Source organism: Lasiosphaeria miniovina, assembly GCF_030549165.1.
Source record: "Lasiosphaeria miniovina strain SMH2392-1A chromosome Unknown B0T26scaffold_4, whole genome shotgun sequence".
Taxonomy (NCBI): Eukaryota; Fungi; Ascomycota; class Sordariomycetes; order Sordariales; family Lasiosphaeriaceae; genus Lasiosphaeria; species Lasiosphaeria miniovina.
In genome coordinates this window covers 2,053,367-2,072,695 of record NW_026848223.1, presented here as the reverse complement: position 1 = coordinate 2,072,695, position 19,329 = coordinate 2,053,367, and the positions used below count along the sequence as shown (strand labels likewise).

The following is a 19,329-nucleotide window of genomic DNA, read 5'->3' as shown; positions in this document are numbered from 1 at the left end:
GGTTGCGCACCCTCATCAAGCCCGCAGAGCGCGCAGGCGCTGCTGGAGGGCGTCCTCCTCCTCGGGGGTGGGCTCGGCTGTGGTAGCCATCTCGCGCTCGGGGTCCTCGGTGCTGGCGTTTGCCGTGTTGAGCTCGGAGCTGAGCTCGACGCCGGCGTCGTCGGCGAGCTTGCCGAGCAGCTCGTGGACGGCGTCGTCGCTGACCTGGACGCTGGTGCTCTGGGTCATGGCGTCCTGGTAGATGCCGTTGGCCATGGCGTACTCCTCGTTCTGCGTGCGGAACTGCTCGAGCGTCACGAGCGTCTTCTCGGGGTTCGCGTTGCGCTGCGCCCGGCTCATGGTCCGCGACGACTGCGCCATCATGGCCGTCATCCGGTTCATGGCGTTATTGGCCTGGATCTGCGCCACCGATAGCTCCGCCATGTCCGCCGCCTGGTCCATCTGCGCTGCGATCGCCTGCTTGGCCAGCAGCATGCGCGCCTTTTGCGCCGCCTGGCCCGTCTCGCCTTTCTTGAGCAGCTGGAGGTTGGGGGGTGAATGGGTTAGCTCGTTTGGTCTTCTGTTCGGTGTGGCGGGTTTATGTCGACGGTCTAGAATCCCGGTAGAGATGGAGGTGGAGGTGGAGGGTGAAGCGATGTGGCGACAGTCAGCGGTGACGTACATTCTGGATCTGCTTCTTCAGCTCATTGTCCTGTTTCGCAGCCTTTGCGGCTTCGCGGCGGGCTTGCTTCGCGTTGAACTATCGCCGGGGCTATCGGTTAGTATCTTGCGGCATGGTAGGGAGGGGCGTCCCAACGGTGTTATCCTTAGTTCCCGGGGCCTCCGTTTGCTCTACCGGATGCGCTGGGGGGCTGGATGATGGAAGGGTGATGGACGGGACGGGGAATGAGGGGCATTCGAATCGCATACCCTCGCCTGAAACTCGGTTTGCATGTCCCGAGCAAGTTGTCGATTTGCCATGGTCGCCGTCGGTGTCTGTTTGGCTGCAAAAAGAGAAGATGGTAGTGGAGCGCGGAGCTGGAGTTGTTTCGGCCGCGTGTCGTGTCTTTGTCGCTCGGTAACGTTGGGGCCTGCGAGGTTGATTCAGTGGCGGCCTTGATGCGGCGGCAGCTGAGTGCGAGTGCGGGCGAATGCGCCCCTCCAGGCTACAGGGGGGCAAACCGCGGCTTCCTGATTGGGCCACAGAACCCCTCCTGGACGGGTCCCTGCACAAGTGGCGCACCATGACGCAGGTGTGGCTGGTGCAGTGAACATTTTGTTCCGATTCTGCCTGCGGAAGCCACAGGGCAGGCCTATCCTGCCTCGGAATCATTGAACTTTCTGAAATTCGGAAGGGGTCTGGCTAGTCAGACCGACCTTAAGTGTACATACCTTAGGCATGAAGGTTTTTTCTTCTCCCTCTGAACCGCGGCCTCGTTCGAGTTTGAGAAGCCTCTCGCAAAATCGGGCAAACCCTTCCCGATCTTTTCTAATTTCCCCGACAAAGCACGAGCCGACTTAACAAAGTATTTCTGGACTTCAGTCCCGACCGCAGCAACCTCCAAGACGCCGTCCCATGAACGGCTTCGGCAACATGGCCTCGATGCGCAAGCTCAATGTCCAAAGTTTTCCGCGCCCCCCCGTAGTGGAACGTGTCATGCGGCACATCCAGATAAAGTGGCACGGCCAGCTTATTGCGGATTGTGCGCCCGGCGATGCTTTCATGGTCCTCGAGACCCATCACCCGCCTGGTAGGTTTCCCGTTCCCCTCTAGGTTCCTCTAGCTTCTTCCTCTGTCCCCCTCCCCCCCCCCACCCAAAGCTTTTCGAGCGCTCTTCTAGCTGCGAAGTTGCTGCTGTTGAGCGAGCCTGCCTCCGCCTGCACGGCCGGGAACTAACTACCACTTACCTCTGCCTCCCGCTTCTTATTTATGCTTTCTTTACTTTACCTGTCCTTCTCCCAGTTAAGGGCAATTGGTGGCTGACCCGCCCGGTTCTACTCCATACAGTATACTACCTCCCTGCCATCCAAGTCCGCCTACCGCTCGCGACCACCCCCCGTTCCACCTTTGACGAGCACAAGGGCGCTGCGACTTACTACTCTATGATGAGCCCAATAAGTGCCGCCGATACCGTCATGAACCGAATCTGGTCCTACAACGACCCGCCAAAGGAGTACGAAGCCATCAAGGGCTATCTCGCCTTCTCGCCCGGACCCTGGGAGTGCTATGTCGACGGCGAGAGAGCCGGCGCGGCGCCAGGCGACTACCACGGCGGCTGGGTAACGAGCGACATTGAGGGCATAGTGACCGTGAGGGAACAACAGTGGCCACAGCAATGGAGCCCTACCATGTACGGTTGAGTGTTGGAATACCAACAACCCAAACTTCCTCGGACAGACTTTCTCGGACTGCCGATGAAGCTTCTTGCATCCTGCATTGGGGGGACGTTATCTTGAACAAAAGGCAAAACAGCAACGGCATTAGCGTTTTACGAGAGAACATGCAAAAAAAAATAGCGAATGGAAGTAGACTTAATGGAGAGGGAAAGGTTGGCATCGGAGCGACGGTTGAGCATATTATAGAACAGAGATGGGGCCTCGAGGCCAAGCTTGCAAGGAACATAGAAAACAAGCAAATCTCACTCCAGCCACAGGAGGTGTCTTTTCCCTATTTTGTTCCATGCTTGAAGGTCGCCAGTGGCACGGCATGATCCACCTAATATATCTCTGATCGGGCGCTGCACGCGAGGCTCGTGATAACTCTAACGCAGGCAGCCTACCGCGTATGATCGGCCCCTAGAAACAGAATGCGATCTCCCGATGCAGTATGCCGCTTGACATTACCCCAGACTATTCTTGACGCCCACAAGTTTTTCCACGGCATGGGAGTAGCGCGGCAACATGGAATACATACACACAGAGCCCGGCACTAGTCTCGAACTCAAATGGGGGGAAAACGGAAGCTCACTCAGCATTTGGCGATGCCCGCCCCGGCCGTCCGGTGGTATTCCGTCGGGCCCATCAACCGTTGGGCAAGCCGCCTGGGGAGGGGACATCCGCAGCGTCGCCCGCCCGCCCACGCCCACGTCGACGGGCCAGTATCCACTGGTCCGGTGGATGGCGCCAAACCGACGCTGTGGAGTAGGGGTCGAACGTGGCCGCGAGCACCCTGGAGAGGGGAAGGCTCCAAAAAGCCCGGGATGGGAGGGCGACAGAAAGCAGAAGGGCGCGCGCGTAGACGGGCGGCGGCCCGCTCGGTCGCTGGCCAGAGAGCAGTGGCTTGGCCTTTTGGAAATTGCTGCAAGTGAAGCCAGCCAGCGCAGCGCTGGGGAAGAAACCCCACCCAGCTGCGACAAGCCGTTCCATTTTCTCCATTCCCCCCTCCGCCGTCCGATTCGGCCACCCCAGAAAAGAGGCTAGTACCGTCATTCCGTAGTGCTGTTCCGTCGTAGCAAGTGGCATGGTGTCCGCGCAAGGTTGCCCGCTGCTTCCCGCTGCATCATTGGGGGCGCCGATCCAATTCGATCCGTCTCATCCGTTCTGCTCTGCTCGGGGCCGATCGAGTTGGCGGGTTGAACGGATGGGCGAATAAACGGATGGATGAATGGGCTAACCAATGTTCGAAAATCGAATTAATAAGGTCTCTGTCAACAAAGGGATAAAAAGGGACGTCACCGATGGGCCGAGTTGAGGGAGAATGGGGGAGCGAACAAATTCCATGTTTGCCAACAAAAGAAAAAGGAAAAAGAATTTTCCAGCGAGCCGCCGAGCCCGGGCGCGGGCTCGGATTGGATTGGATCGTTGCCCTGTCTGGGCGAGGGGTGTGACGTGACGGGCAAGCCACAAACAGACAAGTCCTTCGGATCAGCCGTCGATCGTCCGAGCGATCGGTCTTTGCTTATTTCTTGGAGGGAGGCGGCGCGGGGGCTAGAGAGGAGCAAAAAGCCCCTGAACCTCGAAACCACAATGAATGGTAATGTCGTACGTGCCACCTGCTCCGTACCACGCACGCTCAGATCTACTTGGCAGATCAACGGCCCGTTTTGCGTCTCGAAGAGAAAGAGAAGCCTTCTCCCACTACAGACGGGAAAGGTTACTAGCCACCTTGTGCGTCCGCTGGGCCCTCCCAACATGGAAGACGTGGTGGCCGAAGCTTTGAAGAGTCGAAAACATAAAAACTATCCGTATCTGGCAAACAGGCGGCAATTGCTCTGCCGGGGCGTTGGAATGCGGGATGACGGCTGAGCTCAGCCAACTGGCGTCTGGCTTCGCATCTCACCTGCGTTAGTGTACCGTCCTTTCAGGTGGTGATGACTGAGACAAACAAGAAACACAACCGTCTCGGTCACACTACTGGTTCGAGCGCGACGATTCGCTAGCTGCCCTGGCTGCCCTGGCTGAAAAAAAATGTTTCCAAGAACCGGCGAAGGGATGAGGAGGAGGCTCAATAAGGGCGGCCAGAACAGGCCGGGGAAGGATTAACCTTTGCACATACCTCCTGCTCCTCGTCTCCTTTACTACTCGTGGATGAGGTAGGCAGGTTTTTTCTGGCTGTATCAATACTGGCACCGTGCAGTGGCACACTCGACTCTCGATTACTATACCACTCAGTGGCATATGATTTCCTCCCAAAGTCTACCTATTCTACATGTTTCGTGGTAGCCGAGGCCATAACGTGCCCTCCCCCAGCAGCCACGCAACATCACCGACCGGTTATCTGACCTTCCTAATCGCACAAAGTAATCGTACAACGAAGGACTGCCTTCATGCAAGAGAAAAAGATGCAAGGCGGACAACAACCCTGGAGAAATTCTGAGGTGAGGGGACTATGCGCTAAAAGTCTAGTCTCGTCGCCGTTGCCGTCAGTTATCATGGACAAGAACATGCTCCGCCCTCTAGCGGGGGTCGAGCTAGACTTTGTAGATAGAGACTAGCACAAAGCATCCCCTAGAGACATAGATAGGTAGATTAGCGATTCCGGGGATTCTTGTCGCATCGACACAACGTCCAGGGCGAGGCGTTACGAGGCACAGTCGCAAAGGCACTTGCGACTTCCCCAATCCGACTGGAGGGCACATCCGTATCCATGTCCACTAATCCAGGGAGGAAGTGGTTTTGGGCGGGCGGCCAAAGCCGGAGGCTCGCTCGCCTCTCCCCGCCTTCGACTACTTTCATGCCTTATTGCACCCGATCGGCCAGACGCATGTCGGAGGGAAGATTAAACAACCAGGCACCTTCTAGAAGGTCCAACTCGCGGTAATTGGCGAGAGCACCAATGGCAATAATGGGGACAGGTCCATGGTTGGTAGAGTGGCTCGGGACCATCCTCCGCAATGCGCGCCCGTCTCTTAAGCCTGCCAAAGGCTTAATTCGTAAGGTGGACGTCTGGAGTAATTCAGCCTGATCCACGATGGCCTCGTGCACCCGGGGGGCAACTCTGCGAATAGATTGCAGCGGCTTGCAAAAGCCGGAGGCTGGCATGGCATATGACATGGCATGGCATTGTCAATTGGAGACCGTCGCAGCTGGCGGCCCGCCGAGTCTCCCGATTTCGATCCTGTGCCATTGAGTCCGATCAAACCGCGAGGGTCAGATACAGATTGCCCTCTTGACCCGGCACTCTTAACGGATGGAGCCCTAATATCAGCAAAAAGATGGGGCGGAGACTTTTTTTTTTTTAAACCTCTGCACCTGCGATATTGGCCGGCAGCAGACAAAATAATCCTGTTACTCAGAGTGTGATGTCGGCCGAAACCTTTTTGAGATGAAGTCGATTCAGCCAAGGTCAAACTCGGCCGTCACGCAATTCCAACACCCGACTCGGCATCAGCCCCCCATCCCCCATAGGTCTCTCTTTGTGCTTCTTCCCGCTTCGATGCTCCGTCCGACCTCCTCTGGTCACACACGGGCTCCATCAAAGACAGTTTAATCGTGCAGCCGGAACCTTCTCGGATCCGGGCGTTGCAATCAACTCGAGGCCAAACCCGCCCGCGGGAAATGCTAGACGAATGAATAAACACCCTCTCCGCATGAGGCGACAAGACAAGCCTATAGCTCCGCCCGGCATTGTCGGAGCTGTCATCGTCAGCCCAAACTCGTGATGATGGAGTGCGTGCAAAGGTCATTGGCCTGCAACCACTGGCCGTGCCCTGTGTGGAACAACCCCTGAGCTAAGTTTAGAGTGTAATTGTCCTCGGGCCTGTTAAGAGGCTTATCAGCCCAATGTGGCGAGGCCCATACTGTGCTGTTAAGTGGTGGAGACCGAAACTCGGGTCGGGGCCTAATGCGGTTGGAGGTCCAGCCCACCAGGCCTTTCGGCCCAGCCTTCGGTGCTCTGGCTGAAGAACAATGGAATGGAAATGGAATGCGGAGTCGGGACCAAAACCCGCTGGCTGCACAGCCGCCACCCCCCTGAATTCGACCCTTTGTTCCAGTGGCCTGCGGGCGGCCATAGGAGGATTTTGGCACGGGCAGTCGACGGTGCGAGGCAGTGACAGAAGCCCTGCCCTCCTCTGGGTCCCCAATGAAATCCGTATCCAAAATGTCGAACTACGGCGTGGTATGTTTCTGCTTCTTGCAAATCCGCCCCCGCCTCCTTGCATTGGTGAAGTTGTGGCCACCACTCGATCATTGCCCTTTCCTCGCTGCCATGCCTTGCTTTGCAATGCTCAGTGGAGGGTGGAAGGTGGAGGGTGCAATCCATGGATTGTGGATCTGACCTGCTTGGGGAGGTCGCTGCGGCCCCCTTGGGCCTGGGCGGACTCATCATCCGAGCCCTGGGCCTTCCCTGTTTGGAATGTTAATTTGGGTGTGACCCGTTCGCCAGGTCCGCCAATCACAGCGCCCGCCTTGGGCTCCTTCTCCTTCGGCTCCCTATACGTACCGGCTTCTGCCTCAGGCACCAGCCCCTGAAGAGAATACGTGGCCAAAAGATAAAAGCAGTGCGTCCTCCCACCCGATCTCCCCATCTAACATCCAAGTCTAGCAGCCCCCATCCAACCACTGCCTTCCCCAGCATCGTCAAAAGGACACTCTGTCCTCACCCCCCACACAGCCAACCAGCGTCGCTGCCTGTTTCACGCTCTAGCTATTGACTCACGCAAACCAGCGTAACTGAGTCACGGACTCGCGGCCTTTTCGCAATGCGCAGCCCTTGACAATTTCGCTCCCTGACGTATTTGTATTGAGGAACTAGGACGGCACCTCTTACAGTCAACCTAAATTTGATCTGCAGCTCGCTCGTTGTTTGTCGACGCATCGCGCCAATCAAGCTCGCAGCAGAATTGAACAAGTCCTCCTCGTGTGTACCCAGTCCAGCCATTCGACACCGTCGCCATGGATTCCTGGACCGCCCACACGCCGTCGCCCAACCTGAAGTTTGAGAGCTCGCCCACCGAGTCTCTGCTCTCGACACCGAGCGAGATGTACCCGTCTTTGTTTGGCACCGATTCCTCCTCGGCCGTCAACCCCCTCGAGATGATGACGCCGAGGTCGTACTCCGAAGACCCTCAGTCCGACGCATCCGTCCTTGCCGGCATGACTCCCGCACCCGAGACGCCTTCGGCCTCGGGCCCCGGCTCGGAGAAGAAGCAGACTAAGAAGAGGAAGTCGTGGGGTCAGGTGCTCCCAGAGCCTAAGACCAATCTACCTCCTAGGTACTACACCACCAATAACACTTGGCATCGCACCGCAAGGCTAACCACTTTCAGAAAACGCGCCAAGACCGAGGACGAGAAGGAGCAGCGCCGTGTTGAGCGCGTCCTGCGTAACCGGAGAGCCGCCCAGTCGTCCCGAGAGCGGAAGCGGCAGGAGGTAGAAGGCCTGGAACAGCAGAACAAACAACTCCAAACACTTCTCCACCAAGCCCAGCAAACCAACTTGGCCCTGATCGAGGAGCTGAAGAAGTTCCAGCGTAGCTCGGGCGTCGCTCTTCGCCCATCACCCGTCACGTTTTCACACGAGCTCTTCAGCTCTCAAGATGGCCACAGCATCCCGGTCGGTGAAGCAAGCTCTTTGGAACATCTCCTCACCACCATCCCGGCCAACACCACGGTGAACCCCGCATCCCTGTCTCCCACCCTTACCCCCGTCCCCGAGGCCGAGGAAGAAGAAGATGAGGCAGCTACAGCGGCAACCCCTCTGGCAGACAACACCAGCTCAATGAAGGAGCATGCTTCCCCCGACGCGACACAACATCCTGCTGCGATGTTGTGCGATGACCTGCAGTGTCGGTCGGCGGGAGCAGCTCCTTCGGCGTGGCTGGCGACGTCCCAGCAACAGTCGGCCCCTTCACTGGCTCTGTTCTTGCCGCTCCAGATTCTTCTGATTTCCACATCAGTGATGCTTTCTCTATGTCAGCGCCCTTTGACTCAGATCGCTATGTCATTGAAAGCGGGCTTCTCGCTTCCCCCAACTCCATCGATCTTGAATACGATTATATGGCTGGTGACGACGCCTCAGCCTTCCCGTTCTCGAACGACTTCGACATCAACGACTTCCTGGCCGACGACAGCGCCAGCAACGAGCAGCAGACGCAGCACCAATCCTACGGCTGCGCGGCCGCAGACTCGTCCTTCCACAACCCTAAGACTGAGGTCTCTTCGGAAGATCCTTACCTGCAGCCCCACTCTGGCGCGTCCCCTGATGGATGCGACGATGGAGGCATTGCGGTTGGTGTCATCTGAGGGCTACGCAGTCGGCCGGGTTTCTGGAGACGGCGCTTCGGCGGCGGCAGCGGCTAACGGAAAGACGCAGCGGCAGTCGCAACGTAGCGGGCCTACAGCGTGGCCGAAAGGGGCCGCGCTCCCGTCCAAGGAAGTCCTACTCACACTTTTGTGGGTCCTGAATGTCGAAGAGAGGAGGCTCGAGATCCGTCAACGCATCGGAGCCTCCTCGTCGAAACTCGGAAGACTGAGTGTCCCCAAGATAACGGCACTAGCCACGGACAAAACGCAATCGTATGTTCTCAAGATAGTATCTCTCAAGCGCAGCTTGGATGTGGAGCAGCGTGATTTTTCCTTTAGCGGATTTGACTTGAAGCGACGCCGCTTTGAGTAGCATGACGAAAATGTATGAACAGCGGGCGGATAGCACGCATGAAACGAAAAGGAAAAGGTATAGGATAGGTTGGGGGCGTTTTTGCGGATCATGGTTTGCTCTGAGCTTTACGCTATACTATAGTTTCCTAGATATCAAGATCGGGTTTTTACAGTCTATGTTGTGGTTGTCGTGAATGTACGTTTTGTCTTTGGTTTTGGCTAGAGGTAGAAAGCCCTGGCACTTGTATTGCGCTATGCCGCGGGCTCTTTGAGATGTCAGCCGTCATCAGAAGACTCGCTACGATCGACGCATGCTTGTATCTAGCTTCACCTAGCCGTTCCTCTACCATCTACTTCCACTGCGTCTTCAATGAGTCCAATTCGTGTGCGTGTCCCTCGCATATACATGGTATCGAAGAGTTGAGTCCCACATTCCATCAATACGCCAAGAAACCACCCGTCACACCATAGCCGTTCGCTCTGCCTCGGCTGCAGGCTCGGCTGCTGCCCGGTCGTCCGTCCCCTGGCCGCCACCCCGTCGTAAGTTCGCTCCTGTCAACCTCTACGTCCTGGCCCCGTCCTGGCCCTGTCCCTACCCCTTGCTTTGTCTTGCCGCGCCGTGCCTCGCCTCGTCGGGTTTCGTGTCGTGAGCCCCTGGTTGAACCGCACGGCGCGGCGGTTGGGGGCTATGGGGTTGTTGATAGTCCCAACCATGCACCACAACACCACCCGTGCCGCGAGCTACTAGTGTCCGTCCCCGGCCCGATCCAGGGAGATGACAGAGAGAAATCCGACATCACCGCATCATGTTCCGTTACAACCAGTCCCAACGCTACTCCATATACTTCTCGCAGACCGGCGCAGCAGTTTATCCCTTGAACACCGCCCAGGGTTTGGACTATGCCCGCGAGCACCTCAAGTTTGTCTGCGTCGAGCGTCAACGGGCGGCGCGAGCAGTCAGTCCAGAATGTGCCGGGTGTGGCGATTTGCCACCGGTTTCTATTTCTTGAAGCTGTTGTTCAATGATCTCTTGCCAACCCATAACGCCCAAGTCGTTGAAAGACCTATAAGAGGAGACCTGTAAGAGGAGTTTGCAGATGCGGCAAACAAAAATGTTAGCACTCTCATGCAGCAAGGACTGGTACTGTTTATCAGTGTGGTTGCATGGACTTGAAAATCGAAATACTCCATTCTTGGAATAACCTAGATGTCCAAGGCTTTCTTACGGGAGTCCTAGAAGCTTTTCCTACCAACCCACTTGGAGATTTTATCTCTCTTTACCCATGCTGTACAAGCCGTGGTTATGACACAAATAAGACCACACACGGAGCCCACCACAATCCCCATGAGAGACTTGGAATTCCATAGCTTATCTCCCCGTACCCCATGTCACCCCTTCCTCTCACCTCACACAGATATTATGAGGCGCGAGGGTTTGCACTTCTTGGAGTTTGAAGCATCTTGACGTCGTGCCTCTACAGGTCGGCTGACAAGCTCCTCAGTGTTGTGAGGCTGTGAGCCGCTTCATCGAACTCACTGAGTGGCTTTTGGAACCTGGGAAGCGCCTGTAGGGCTGTGAGCGGCGTTCACGGAGTGTGCTCCGTGTTGTTATTACCCCTAAGCCGGTCATTGACCGAGAGGGGTAGAAGGGATGTGGTTCGATTGCGATAGACATCTTACTACGGGGAGAGAATTGTCACGTTCAGCGATGTCAATAAGAGGGTAGAATATAATGTATTGTTCAGGGAAGAAAGAAAGGCGGAATTCCCTGCTTATGACAGCTAAATGCCTACTTTCTAGCATGTAAGCACTAGGCCGTTGTTGGCGTAGATCAACACCCGTAAACGCGCCATTCCAAAGTGGCCCTATTACGTAACCAGAATCGTGAAATGGAGTTATTCTCTCTGTCATCACCTTCAATCCCTCTTCAGTCTCCATATTCTCTTCAGTCTCCATATTACTGTGTGACTTGATGATAAGCTCCGAGTCCAATTGCAGGACAGGACAATGTCTGTTCAAATTCAAATTTACGATCCATGGCCAGAAAGCAATATCAAGTCTCCGAGAGGGTTGGCGTGTCTACCGAACTTCCGATCCAGGTCGTGCTAAAGAAGTCACCTCCTTCCCCAGCGCTTCGCTCCGTCCAGTTCAACTTCATATCCTCGGCACCTCTAGCTAGCATTTCTGAAAGTAGGTATACCAACCTGCAGGACCCTTTGTTATCGACGCGCACAAAAGAGTTACAGTTGCTTTCCATCCATTGAATTCCCCATTCAGCCTTCCGCAACGTAGCTAAGCTCAGTGACCTCTCGGACTTGTCATCTCGTACTCCAGCTCGAGAAATTATAATCCGAGCTCCACTTCACACCAATTTTGTGCGGCGTGTCTTTGCGCGCATTAACTATGCAATGTGCAAAAGCGAGGCTCACAACCACCATTCGCTCTCAAGCTTGCTCATGCCCGCTCCTCGACGATAACTTCAGCCCTTTCAGTCTAATGTAACGATCACCATCATACTAATCATAAAGATGATAAATACTTTATGGAATACACATCTATTTTCCTTTCTTTGAATTCCCTTTGAAGATCATCTCCCATCATTTCCCATCATCTCCCATCATCTCCCCCCAAAAATTGGCTTCCCTCAGCTAGTAGAGTCACCATCCCCTACAACATGCTCGCCCCAACTCTTTTCTCTCCTCACCTCCTCCCACTCCCGCTAATACTCACCCTCACAAGCGCCGCACCTCCATCCTCCACCTCCAAATCCCTCCCCCACCGCACAGAATACCTATGGTGAGTTTTTTTGAGTCCCCCTTTTCTGGTTGTTGGGGGTGATCTGTGCTGACTTGTGGTGATTAGATACGTGGATGCAGCCGTATGGCGAGTTGCTGGTGCCGGGTTATTCGGCGGTGGGACATCGGCTTATGGACAGGGCTTCAGCTGCGGCTGGGGTGAATGTGAGCACAATTGGTGTGTGATTGTTAAGCTGGATGGATTTTTGGATATTATCATTCTTGTTAGGTTGGGTTTTGTCTCGATTTTTGCCATTGCCGTGTTAGTTCAATCGTTTCTCGGCCATTCAAGTCAGCACCATAACCTTGAACTTGCTGAATCGCAAATGCAAGGATGAGTCGTGCAGTTTTGGAGCAGTATTCTATAGATGCAAATTCTTAAATATTTAAACGCTTCAAGCAGTCATTTCCAATTCTCCATATGCACATATCCATGCCTACTATATACCAATTAAATAAATGATTAAATATGCAACCATCAGGACGGCCCCCCCCTTTCCCCCATGCCATCCCCATCACCATCACCCACTAGAGCCGCATCCACTAGATCCGCATCCAGCGGCATGGGCTCGGGAACAGCAGCCCCCGCGGGCCCGTCGCCGAGCTCCTTCTTCATCTTGTCCAGGCGGATGACCTGGTCGACAAGAAAATCAATCTGGCGGCCCGAGTTCTCGCTCTGCTGACCGGGCAGCGAGTCGTTGACGAAGCGCAGGCACTCGGCGGCGACCTCGGAGAAGACAACGCCGACGCGCGCGTCGACGGCCGGCAGCCTCCCTTCAGCCCAGCGGCGCGCCTCGTCGGCGACGGGCCCCCCTGCTTGCGCACCACCGTTGTTGTTATTGCTGTTATTGCTGTTGTGGCCGTCGAGCCCGCCCGTGTACGCTACGCACAGCGCAATCTGCACCAGGTTGACGCCCAGCAGCAGCATGGACTGGTCGACTGGCCGCTGCCTGCGGCGGCTGCCTATGGGCGCGGCGCTGCCAGCACTGCTGTGGCTCGCGTCGATCGGCTCGCCGAAGCCAAACGAGATGTACGGCGACAGGATCAGCGGGTCGGCGGGGTCGGCGAACAGCGGGTTCGTCGCCGCCGCCGCCGCCGCCGCCGCCGCCGCCGCCGCCGCCGCCGCCGTCGTGGCCTGTTTGGTCTGCTGCTGCTGCTGCTGCTGCTCCTCGGTGTAGTAGCGGAAGCACTCGAGCCCAATGGCGCGGCACGACTCGCGCACGTCGGCCAGGTAGATGTACGCGTACAGCAGCAACAAGGCGAGCTCGATGCGCTGCGCGACCGTCATGCGCGCCGCGGGGGAGCCCTCAGCCAGCGCCCCAGCCAGCGTCCCCGCGCTCACGTAGTGCTTGTCGGCCTCGTGGAACAGCCAGTGGTTGCCCAGCTGCTCGCGCGAGCTGGGCACCACCACGCCGCCCCACAGCCGGAACTGCCGGCTGCTGGTGCTGCGCGCCGCGTCGCGCGCGAACTGCGACGCCTGCGTGAGGCCATGGCCCGCGAGGTGCGACGCCGCGATGCCGCCGACGCGGTCGCGCGCAGGGTTGAACTCGCGCTTGGTCTGCGCCACGAACAGCCGCGAGCGCTGCGGGTTGGTGCTGGTGCCGGTGCCGGTGCCGGTCCCGGCATCGTGGCGGTGCATAACAAAGTAAAAGTGCTGGTCCCGCGTGCCTAGCGACAGGTAGGCCTGGCATAGGTCGAAGAAGCGGTCGCCTTCGGCTATGAAGTCCTCGGTCAGCTGCAGGCTGAACTTTGTGCCAGCCGTGTTGACGGCGCGCAGCGAGCGGTGGAGCCGGTCGAGGGCGGCGCGCGTCAAGCGGATGATGCGGCCCAGCTTGGTGGCGTCCTGTGCGGACTCGGCGCTTCGCACCGCCGCCGCCGTGTTGCGCAGCTGCGTCTCGCTGTCCAGGTCGTCCATGATGGCCTTGAGCCGCGCAATCTTCTTGTCCAGGTCCGACTTCTTCCACATCCACTCGACGTGCCGCTCGACCGTCGCCTTGACCTGCACGTCCTGCTGCTTTGCTGCCGGGTCCTCGGTGGGCTTTAGCCGGGATTCCACGGCACTTCGGATGTGGGCGACGTCGTCTGCTCGGGCTTTTGACGGGGTTATAGGCGACGCCGGCGACGCAGGGCTCTCGGTCGTCTCGGGGACGGCGGGCGGCGTGACGGTGACCTCGACGGCCGAGACGGACGGTGAAGGCTCATCGTCGGCCTTTTGTTTGCCTTTGGGGTTGATAACCTGTGCGATGTTGGGCTTTGGTGGCGATCTTTTAAAAGGGTTCAGGAAGCGTGAGAACCTCTTCCTCTTTGGGTCCTTCTTGGACGATAATCGATCCTCGGAACCCGCGATCGACGGGGTATCCGTGACGGCGGTGGCCTGAGAGGACTCGGAAAGCGAGGGTCTCGATTTGGTGTCTTCACTCGAGCCTCTACCCGGTAGCGTGGTCGTGGTGATGGAAGGAACCTGCAGCTTGCGGGGCGGCGCATCGTCAGGTTCATTATTTCCTTCTGCTGCCGTCAGCCCTGAAGCGGTCGTCGCGTCAGAGCCGGGCGCGATGATAGGTAGCTCTGGTCTCTTCTTTTGGAGCTTCTTCTTTTTGTGTTCTGTTTCATATCTTGGTCAGCTTGGTTCCTTCTCATTCTGTGCTAATTAGGTTCTCGGAATTGATTGAACTCACCTTCCTCAAAGTGCGTTATCAAGGTGTCGCACTCGTTGAAAACGGTCTGAAAGTCGTGTATGAGGCCTATGACGGTGCGTGTCCTCTCGTGGTGTTCGTCTTGGGGATTGAATGTCTGGTCGAGGTCGCTCAGGGGCCTGTCGCCAATCTCGAGGAACCTGTGAAACTGCGTATTGACCCTGAAACGGGCCGTCATGACGGCCGCCCCGTGGTTCTTGTACGTGTTCCATTTTTCGTTGACAGCCTTGCACCCGTCGACGACAGGCTTGATGACTTTGACGAGAGCGACAGCCAGCGTGAACTCCATGGCGATAATTAGTTGTTTTCGGCAAGCTTGACGAGGGCGTGAGGGGACCAGGGCCAAGGCTGTCTCTTGAAGAGCCTCCTCCCCTCCGACCATGGAGACAGGGGGGGTCCAGCCCCGGTCTGGCGCCGCGACTAGGGAAATGGAATTTTAATTCCATATGCCTAATTTGGTATTTGACTGTCGGTCGTTTTCCCCGTTCACGTCACCGTGTTTGTTGGAACTATCTGTACCTATGTAAATTACTTCTAGAGAGGCTCTAATAATCTGTAAAGCCCCTTTAATATCCAAAGGCCTACTTGAAACGTCTCGATATTTATCGGAGGCGTCGTAAATGTGTTTTAGCTACCTGTCATCTGATCTTGAGGTAGCTCTCTAAACTTGGAATTTCCAAGGTTGAAGCGGAGTCTAACATGGAAGGCCAACATTCAACATTCAATCTCGATCGTTGCAGCTTTTGTCACGGCTTTTACCAACTTACACAACGAAGAAGCATGACGGGTTGGAATTTATATTGACGCTTCTTTGCTTGTTTGTCTTTGCAGTTTCTGCTGAATGGCTTGCTCTTTGGCTGATCATCTCTTATTGGTTGAATGGATTGCAAGACTAGGGGAATAGCACGTTTCTGGCTGCCTCCAGGCCCCACCCCATTTCACTCGCCGACATTCCATTTCGAGCAGGATGCTTCCTTTCGTCCAATAGTACGACGCGGGTGCTCAGCTTTTGCTGTAGGCCGCACGGCCTGGGCCCCGAAGCGAGACCTGGAGGAAGGCGCGCCCACCACACCAGTGGCAAATTCCAGCGTGATGGCTTGCAGGCTTGCAGCTGGTGGGCACCTGAGGTAGGTGCTGCCGCAATGCAGATTTGCCAAGTCTGCCTACCCCCGCTCTCGCATGAGGAATGGATTGTCGGTCCAAAGCCAGTTTTCAACGAATTTAGCCGCAGGTTGCCGCCGTGGGCAATGTTAGGCAGTTTCATTTCGCTGGTGCACACACCACTTTGCCCGCAACTTGCCCGCAACTTGCGCGCGACTTGTGGCCTTTTTCGCCGTCGGACGTCGTGTGTCGTTGTCGCCCGTCACGCGGCCAGAACAGCCTTGGATTGGCTGAGCCATCCAACCTACCACGGCCCACAGCCACTCTCCACGTCAGCAGGCGGCGGAGGCCTTTGCCCGGTGAACCGACGTAGACTAAACGGCAAAGTAGCGAGTCACTCGTCGCTTTGGAATCCCGCAGGACAACTTCCCTTTGCATCTTCATCTATCAACTACCTTAGGCTCCATAATACCAGAAATCGGCTTCTGTGAACATCTTTGTGATTCTTTGGGATCTGCAGAGCCAAACCCCGGGTTTGAGCTCTCCATGGAGCCCATCTCCATCTCGGTCGCCCTCATCTCCGCCATCCAGGTCGCCAGCGCCGCCGTACGCCTGCTCAGCGCGCTCCGCAACGTCAAGGACAGCAGATATGAGGAGATATACTGGACCGCGGTGGCCCAGCGGGAGATCACCTTCAACTGGGCCAAGCGCATGGAGCTGGGCGGCGGATCGGTGTTGGTCGAGCAGCAGCCCCGGGTAGCCGAGCTGGTCAGCCGGCTCATGGAATCCTACGACCAGGTCGGCGCTTCCGTCAAGAAGCTCTACCGCCCCGAGGACGGAAGAGTCACCCCCAGGCTGCTCGCCTACCGCTTGAAGTTCGAGACGGGCGGCTTTGACTCGTTGCGGCACCGGCTCAACGCCGTCGCCGCCATGAACGAGGCCCTGAACCAGATCGCCCCGCCTCCGCCCCTGGGCTCGTCAGCCACGCCAACCAAAGTCTCCACCGGCCGGAGTCAAGTAGCTGTGCACACTGCAGACAATGGACGGTCTATCTGGGCGACACTGCAGCGAGACCTCTCGGACGCCCTGACCCTCGAGTCGGCCGCCGAGGAACTGGCAAAACCGCCAGCACTCAAGCGCCAAAGTACCGACGACTCGATACCCGACGAACTCAAAGAAAAGCTACGCCAGAATCTCAAGCCCGTGCCAATCTCGTCACTCTGCGGCATATGTCGCGAGGCCTTGAGCCACTTGAGTCTCGTGGTGGACCTCTCCAAAGCAGTCAAGCCCCTGTATGCCAACTTCCAGCGGCTGACGATCGGCTTGTTTGACGACGTTACGGGGCTGGATATAGTTCTGCAGCAGGATTTCGAGCGGAATTCTGGGCTTCGCGAGTTCGTCCTGCAAGTTCTGGTCAACATGGCCATCGCAGAAGGCAAGTACCCCCTGGCACCGCCCCAACTATCACGAGGAGTACGTCTACCTAGCTAACTTATCCTACAGAGTTTCTCCTCCGCGAGTACCAAAGGGCACAGAAGCCAGACCTAACCAACTCATTCGAGCAGGACCGGCGACGGATTCTGAGCACGCTGGGGAAGGGCCAGCTGATTGACTTGGCCGCGCAGCGGTGGGAAGAAGTGCACGAAATAGACATGGAGATTGAAGAGGACGAGTCTGACTCCGATGACGGCGGAGAGCTCTTCTCGGATCCTGACGAAGACGCGCTGTTCGACACGACGTACTCTTGGTCTGGCACGGCGTTCGACCTCAAGACGCGGAGGCGGCTGCAGGATCTGGGCATGATGGTGGAGAGCATGGAGGGGATCCTGCCGGCGATCCGCTCGGCAAGGCAGGCGCGGCGCCTGCAGCTCGAGGCCGCCTGGACCGCTAACACGCTACCGGCGGACATCATCGTCGGCCCGCTGTCGGCCAGCCCGACCGAGATCCACGACTTTGCCCAGATGAGCATCAGCAACAGCACCGAGACGGCGCCGTCGCAGGGCCTAGGCATGGCAGTCGACAACATCAAGGCAGGCCACGAGACGCCGCCGCCCCTAGGCACACCGCCTCTCGGCCGCTCGCAGCATGCGTCGAGCTTCCCGCTCTCCCGCCAGTCGACCGACAGCTGGGACTCGCAGCTCGATATCGGCAACCCCAAACCGCTCCCCGCGACGGCGATGATGGACATTGAGCGGTACGAGGCGCTGGTGGAGCGCGTGGTGCGGCTGGCCAAAGACCTCGAGGACGCGCTGCGCAAGGACGAGGATTTCGCGCGCGTCAAGGGGATCCCCAACGCGCTGGTCTTCTCGGACCAGGTGCGCGTGCAGCGGCTCAAGATGCAGAAGCACCGAGACTACATCCAGCGCATGGGCCCGCGCGCCGTCGTCACCACCCAGCAGGCCGTCGCCGTCACCGACCTCAACAACGACCTCAAGTCGGCCTGCCACAAGCTCGTCGGCTCGCTCAAGAACTTCAGCGACAACACCCGCCCCGAGGACCTGCTGCCCGTCGACATGGACCAGACCATCCAGGACCTTCTAGGGACCTTCAGCAAGACTACATCGGTGCTCACGCCCAAGAGCATCGCTGTGGCTGCGTGATAGTCGTGGGGTGAGGTAGGTTTGCTGACAAAACGGTTGAATGTGCAGGTGGGTATGGGTTTGGACTTTTGGGAATTTGCCTTTTGGAAATCTGGAGCTGTTTGGCTTCGTAAGCGGTAGGTGGAACAGCATTGGTGACGTAAAAGGTCTTTCTGGCCAGGTGGCACGTGGTCATGGGACAGATTGTTGCATTTCTGGGGCATGTACGGCTTATCTAGGTAGGTGAGGTATTAGCTTAGCGATTCATGATTTGCCTTGAAAGCTGATTAACTATTTCTGAGAAAGTGAACTTGATCTAATCGTCTCCGGCCTACCACGGATTTAACAATTTTTCCGAGCCAGCGCTGCCGTCAGACCAGATTATCAGATCAATTTACCAATCAATTCAAACAAACAATCGGGATTTTTGGAACTGTCAGATCAAACAAATCAGATATCGGCCGGGCTTATTTGACAGATATAACAGATATCTGAGGCTGTTCAGAGCCCGGATTTAGACTTTTTTCCGGCGCCGTTGGTGTTTTGGATTGGGGTTCAGGACCCCTGACCGGTCATCCCTGGCCTGCTGAACCAAGCCAGGGTCAGCAAATTCTGTTCTTCCGGACCCGACGGAAGCTGTTCCAAACATCCTGACTGCCCAGACGATGCTATTCCAAGCATCCTGACTGCCCGAACGAAGCTATTCCGACTCTCCGACCCTCCTTATGTCATCTGCTCCCATCTCTGCCTTCGCGGCTATACAGGCCCGGCCTCCTTCCATCTCCAAGCAATTTGCTGCAGCGTCAAGTACGATTCCTGCTGACGATGCCTCTGTCCCTGATCTAGTCAAGATTTCCTGGAAGAATCGACGTTTCATCCCGACCGGAGTCATCCACACCCAGAAATCCCGCGGCAGACGCAGCTGGATAGCAGATTACGGCTTCTTCATGACCGAGCTCGAGCCAGATAACCGACTGAAGCAAACCGTGTGGTGCTGTGGGACTTGTGACGCCCGGGGCCAGCCTCAGTTCTTCGTTGCTTCATCTACATCTTCCTCCTCCATCGAACATCTCTTCAAGAAACACTCCATCGTCGATCCGGAACAGTCAGAACAGCAGCAACAGCAGGGCCCCAACGTCCTCAA

General features: G+C 56.9%; 6 protein-coding genes across 6 annotated transcripts; 3 read left to right on the top strand and 3 right to left on the bottom strand.

Annotated features, from left to right (window-relative positions):
* Positions 1-15: 15 nt before the first annotated feature.
* Positions 16-960, bottom strand: B0T26DRAFT_646361 (uncharacterized protein; the record flags this gene model as incomplete). The annotated part of the gene is made up of 3 exons (XM_060437801.1): positions 16-519; positions 662-739; positions 910-960. 3 exons carry the CDS (start codon positions 958-960, stop codon positions 16-18), a joined length of 633 nt encoding a protein of 210 aa, XP_060296115.1.
* A 613-nt stretch (positions 961-1,573) lies between these two features.
* Positions 1,574-2,340, top strand: B0T26DRAFT_740763 (uncharacterized protein; the record flags this gene model as incomplete). Its single annotated transcript, XM_060443883.1, has 2 exons — positions 1,574-1,730; positions 1,988-2,340. The coding sequence occupies 2 exons, from the start codon at positions 1,574-1,576 to the stop codon at positions 2,338-2,340; spliced, it is 510 nt and encodes a 169-aa protein (XP_060296114.1).
* A 1,005-nt stretch (positions 2,341-3,345) lies between these two features.
* On the bottom strand, positions 3,346-4,220 carry B0T26DRAFT_293996 (uncharacterized protein). The gene is made up of 2 exons (XM_060434200.1): positions 3,691-4,220; positions 3,346-3,588 (listed from the first exon to the last, which is right to left on the bottom strand). The coding sequence occupies exons 1-2, from the start codon at positions 4,110-4,112 to the stop codon at positions 3,405-3,407; spliced, it is 606 nt and encodes a 201-aa protein (XP_060296113.1). The 5' UTR covers positions 4,113-4,220; the 3' UTR covers positions 3,346-3,404.
* A 3,094-nt stretch (positions 4,221-7,314) lies between these two features.
* B0T26DRAFT_751393 (uncharacterized protein) lies at positions 7,315-8,663 on the top strand (the record flags this gene model as incomplete). Its single annotated transcript, XM_060445369.1, has 3 exons — positions 7,315-7,634; positions 7,689-8,258; positions 8,318-8,663. 3 exons carry the CDS (start codon positions 7,315-7,317, stop codon positions 8,661-8,663), a joined length of 1,236 nt encoding a protein of 411 aa, XP_060296112.1.
* A 3,627-nt stretch (positions 8,664-12,290) lies between these two features.
* Positions 12,291-14,889, bottom strand: B0T26DRAFT_871831 (uncharacterized protein; the record flags this gene model as incomplete). Its single annotated transcript, XM_060447938.1, has 2 exons — positions 12,291-14,413; positions 14,488-14,889. Coding segments are annotated over 2 exons (2,525 nt in total), but the record flags the coding sequence as incomplete, so codon positions are not given.
* A 1,263-nt stretch (positions 14,890-16,152) lies between these two features.
* B0T26DRAFT_751391 (uncharacterized protein) lies at positions 16,153-18,206 on the top strand (the record flags this gene model as incomplete). Its single annotated transcript, XM_060445368.1, has 2 exons — positions 16,153-17,079; positions 17,112-18,206. The coding sequence occupies 2 exons, from the start codon at positions 16,153-16,155 to the stop codon at positions 18,204-18,206; spliced, it is 2,022 nt and encodes a 673-aa protein (XP_060296110.1).
* Between the last annotated feature and the right edge of the window lie 1,123 nt (positions 18,207-19,329).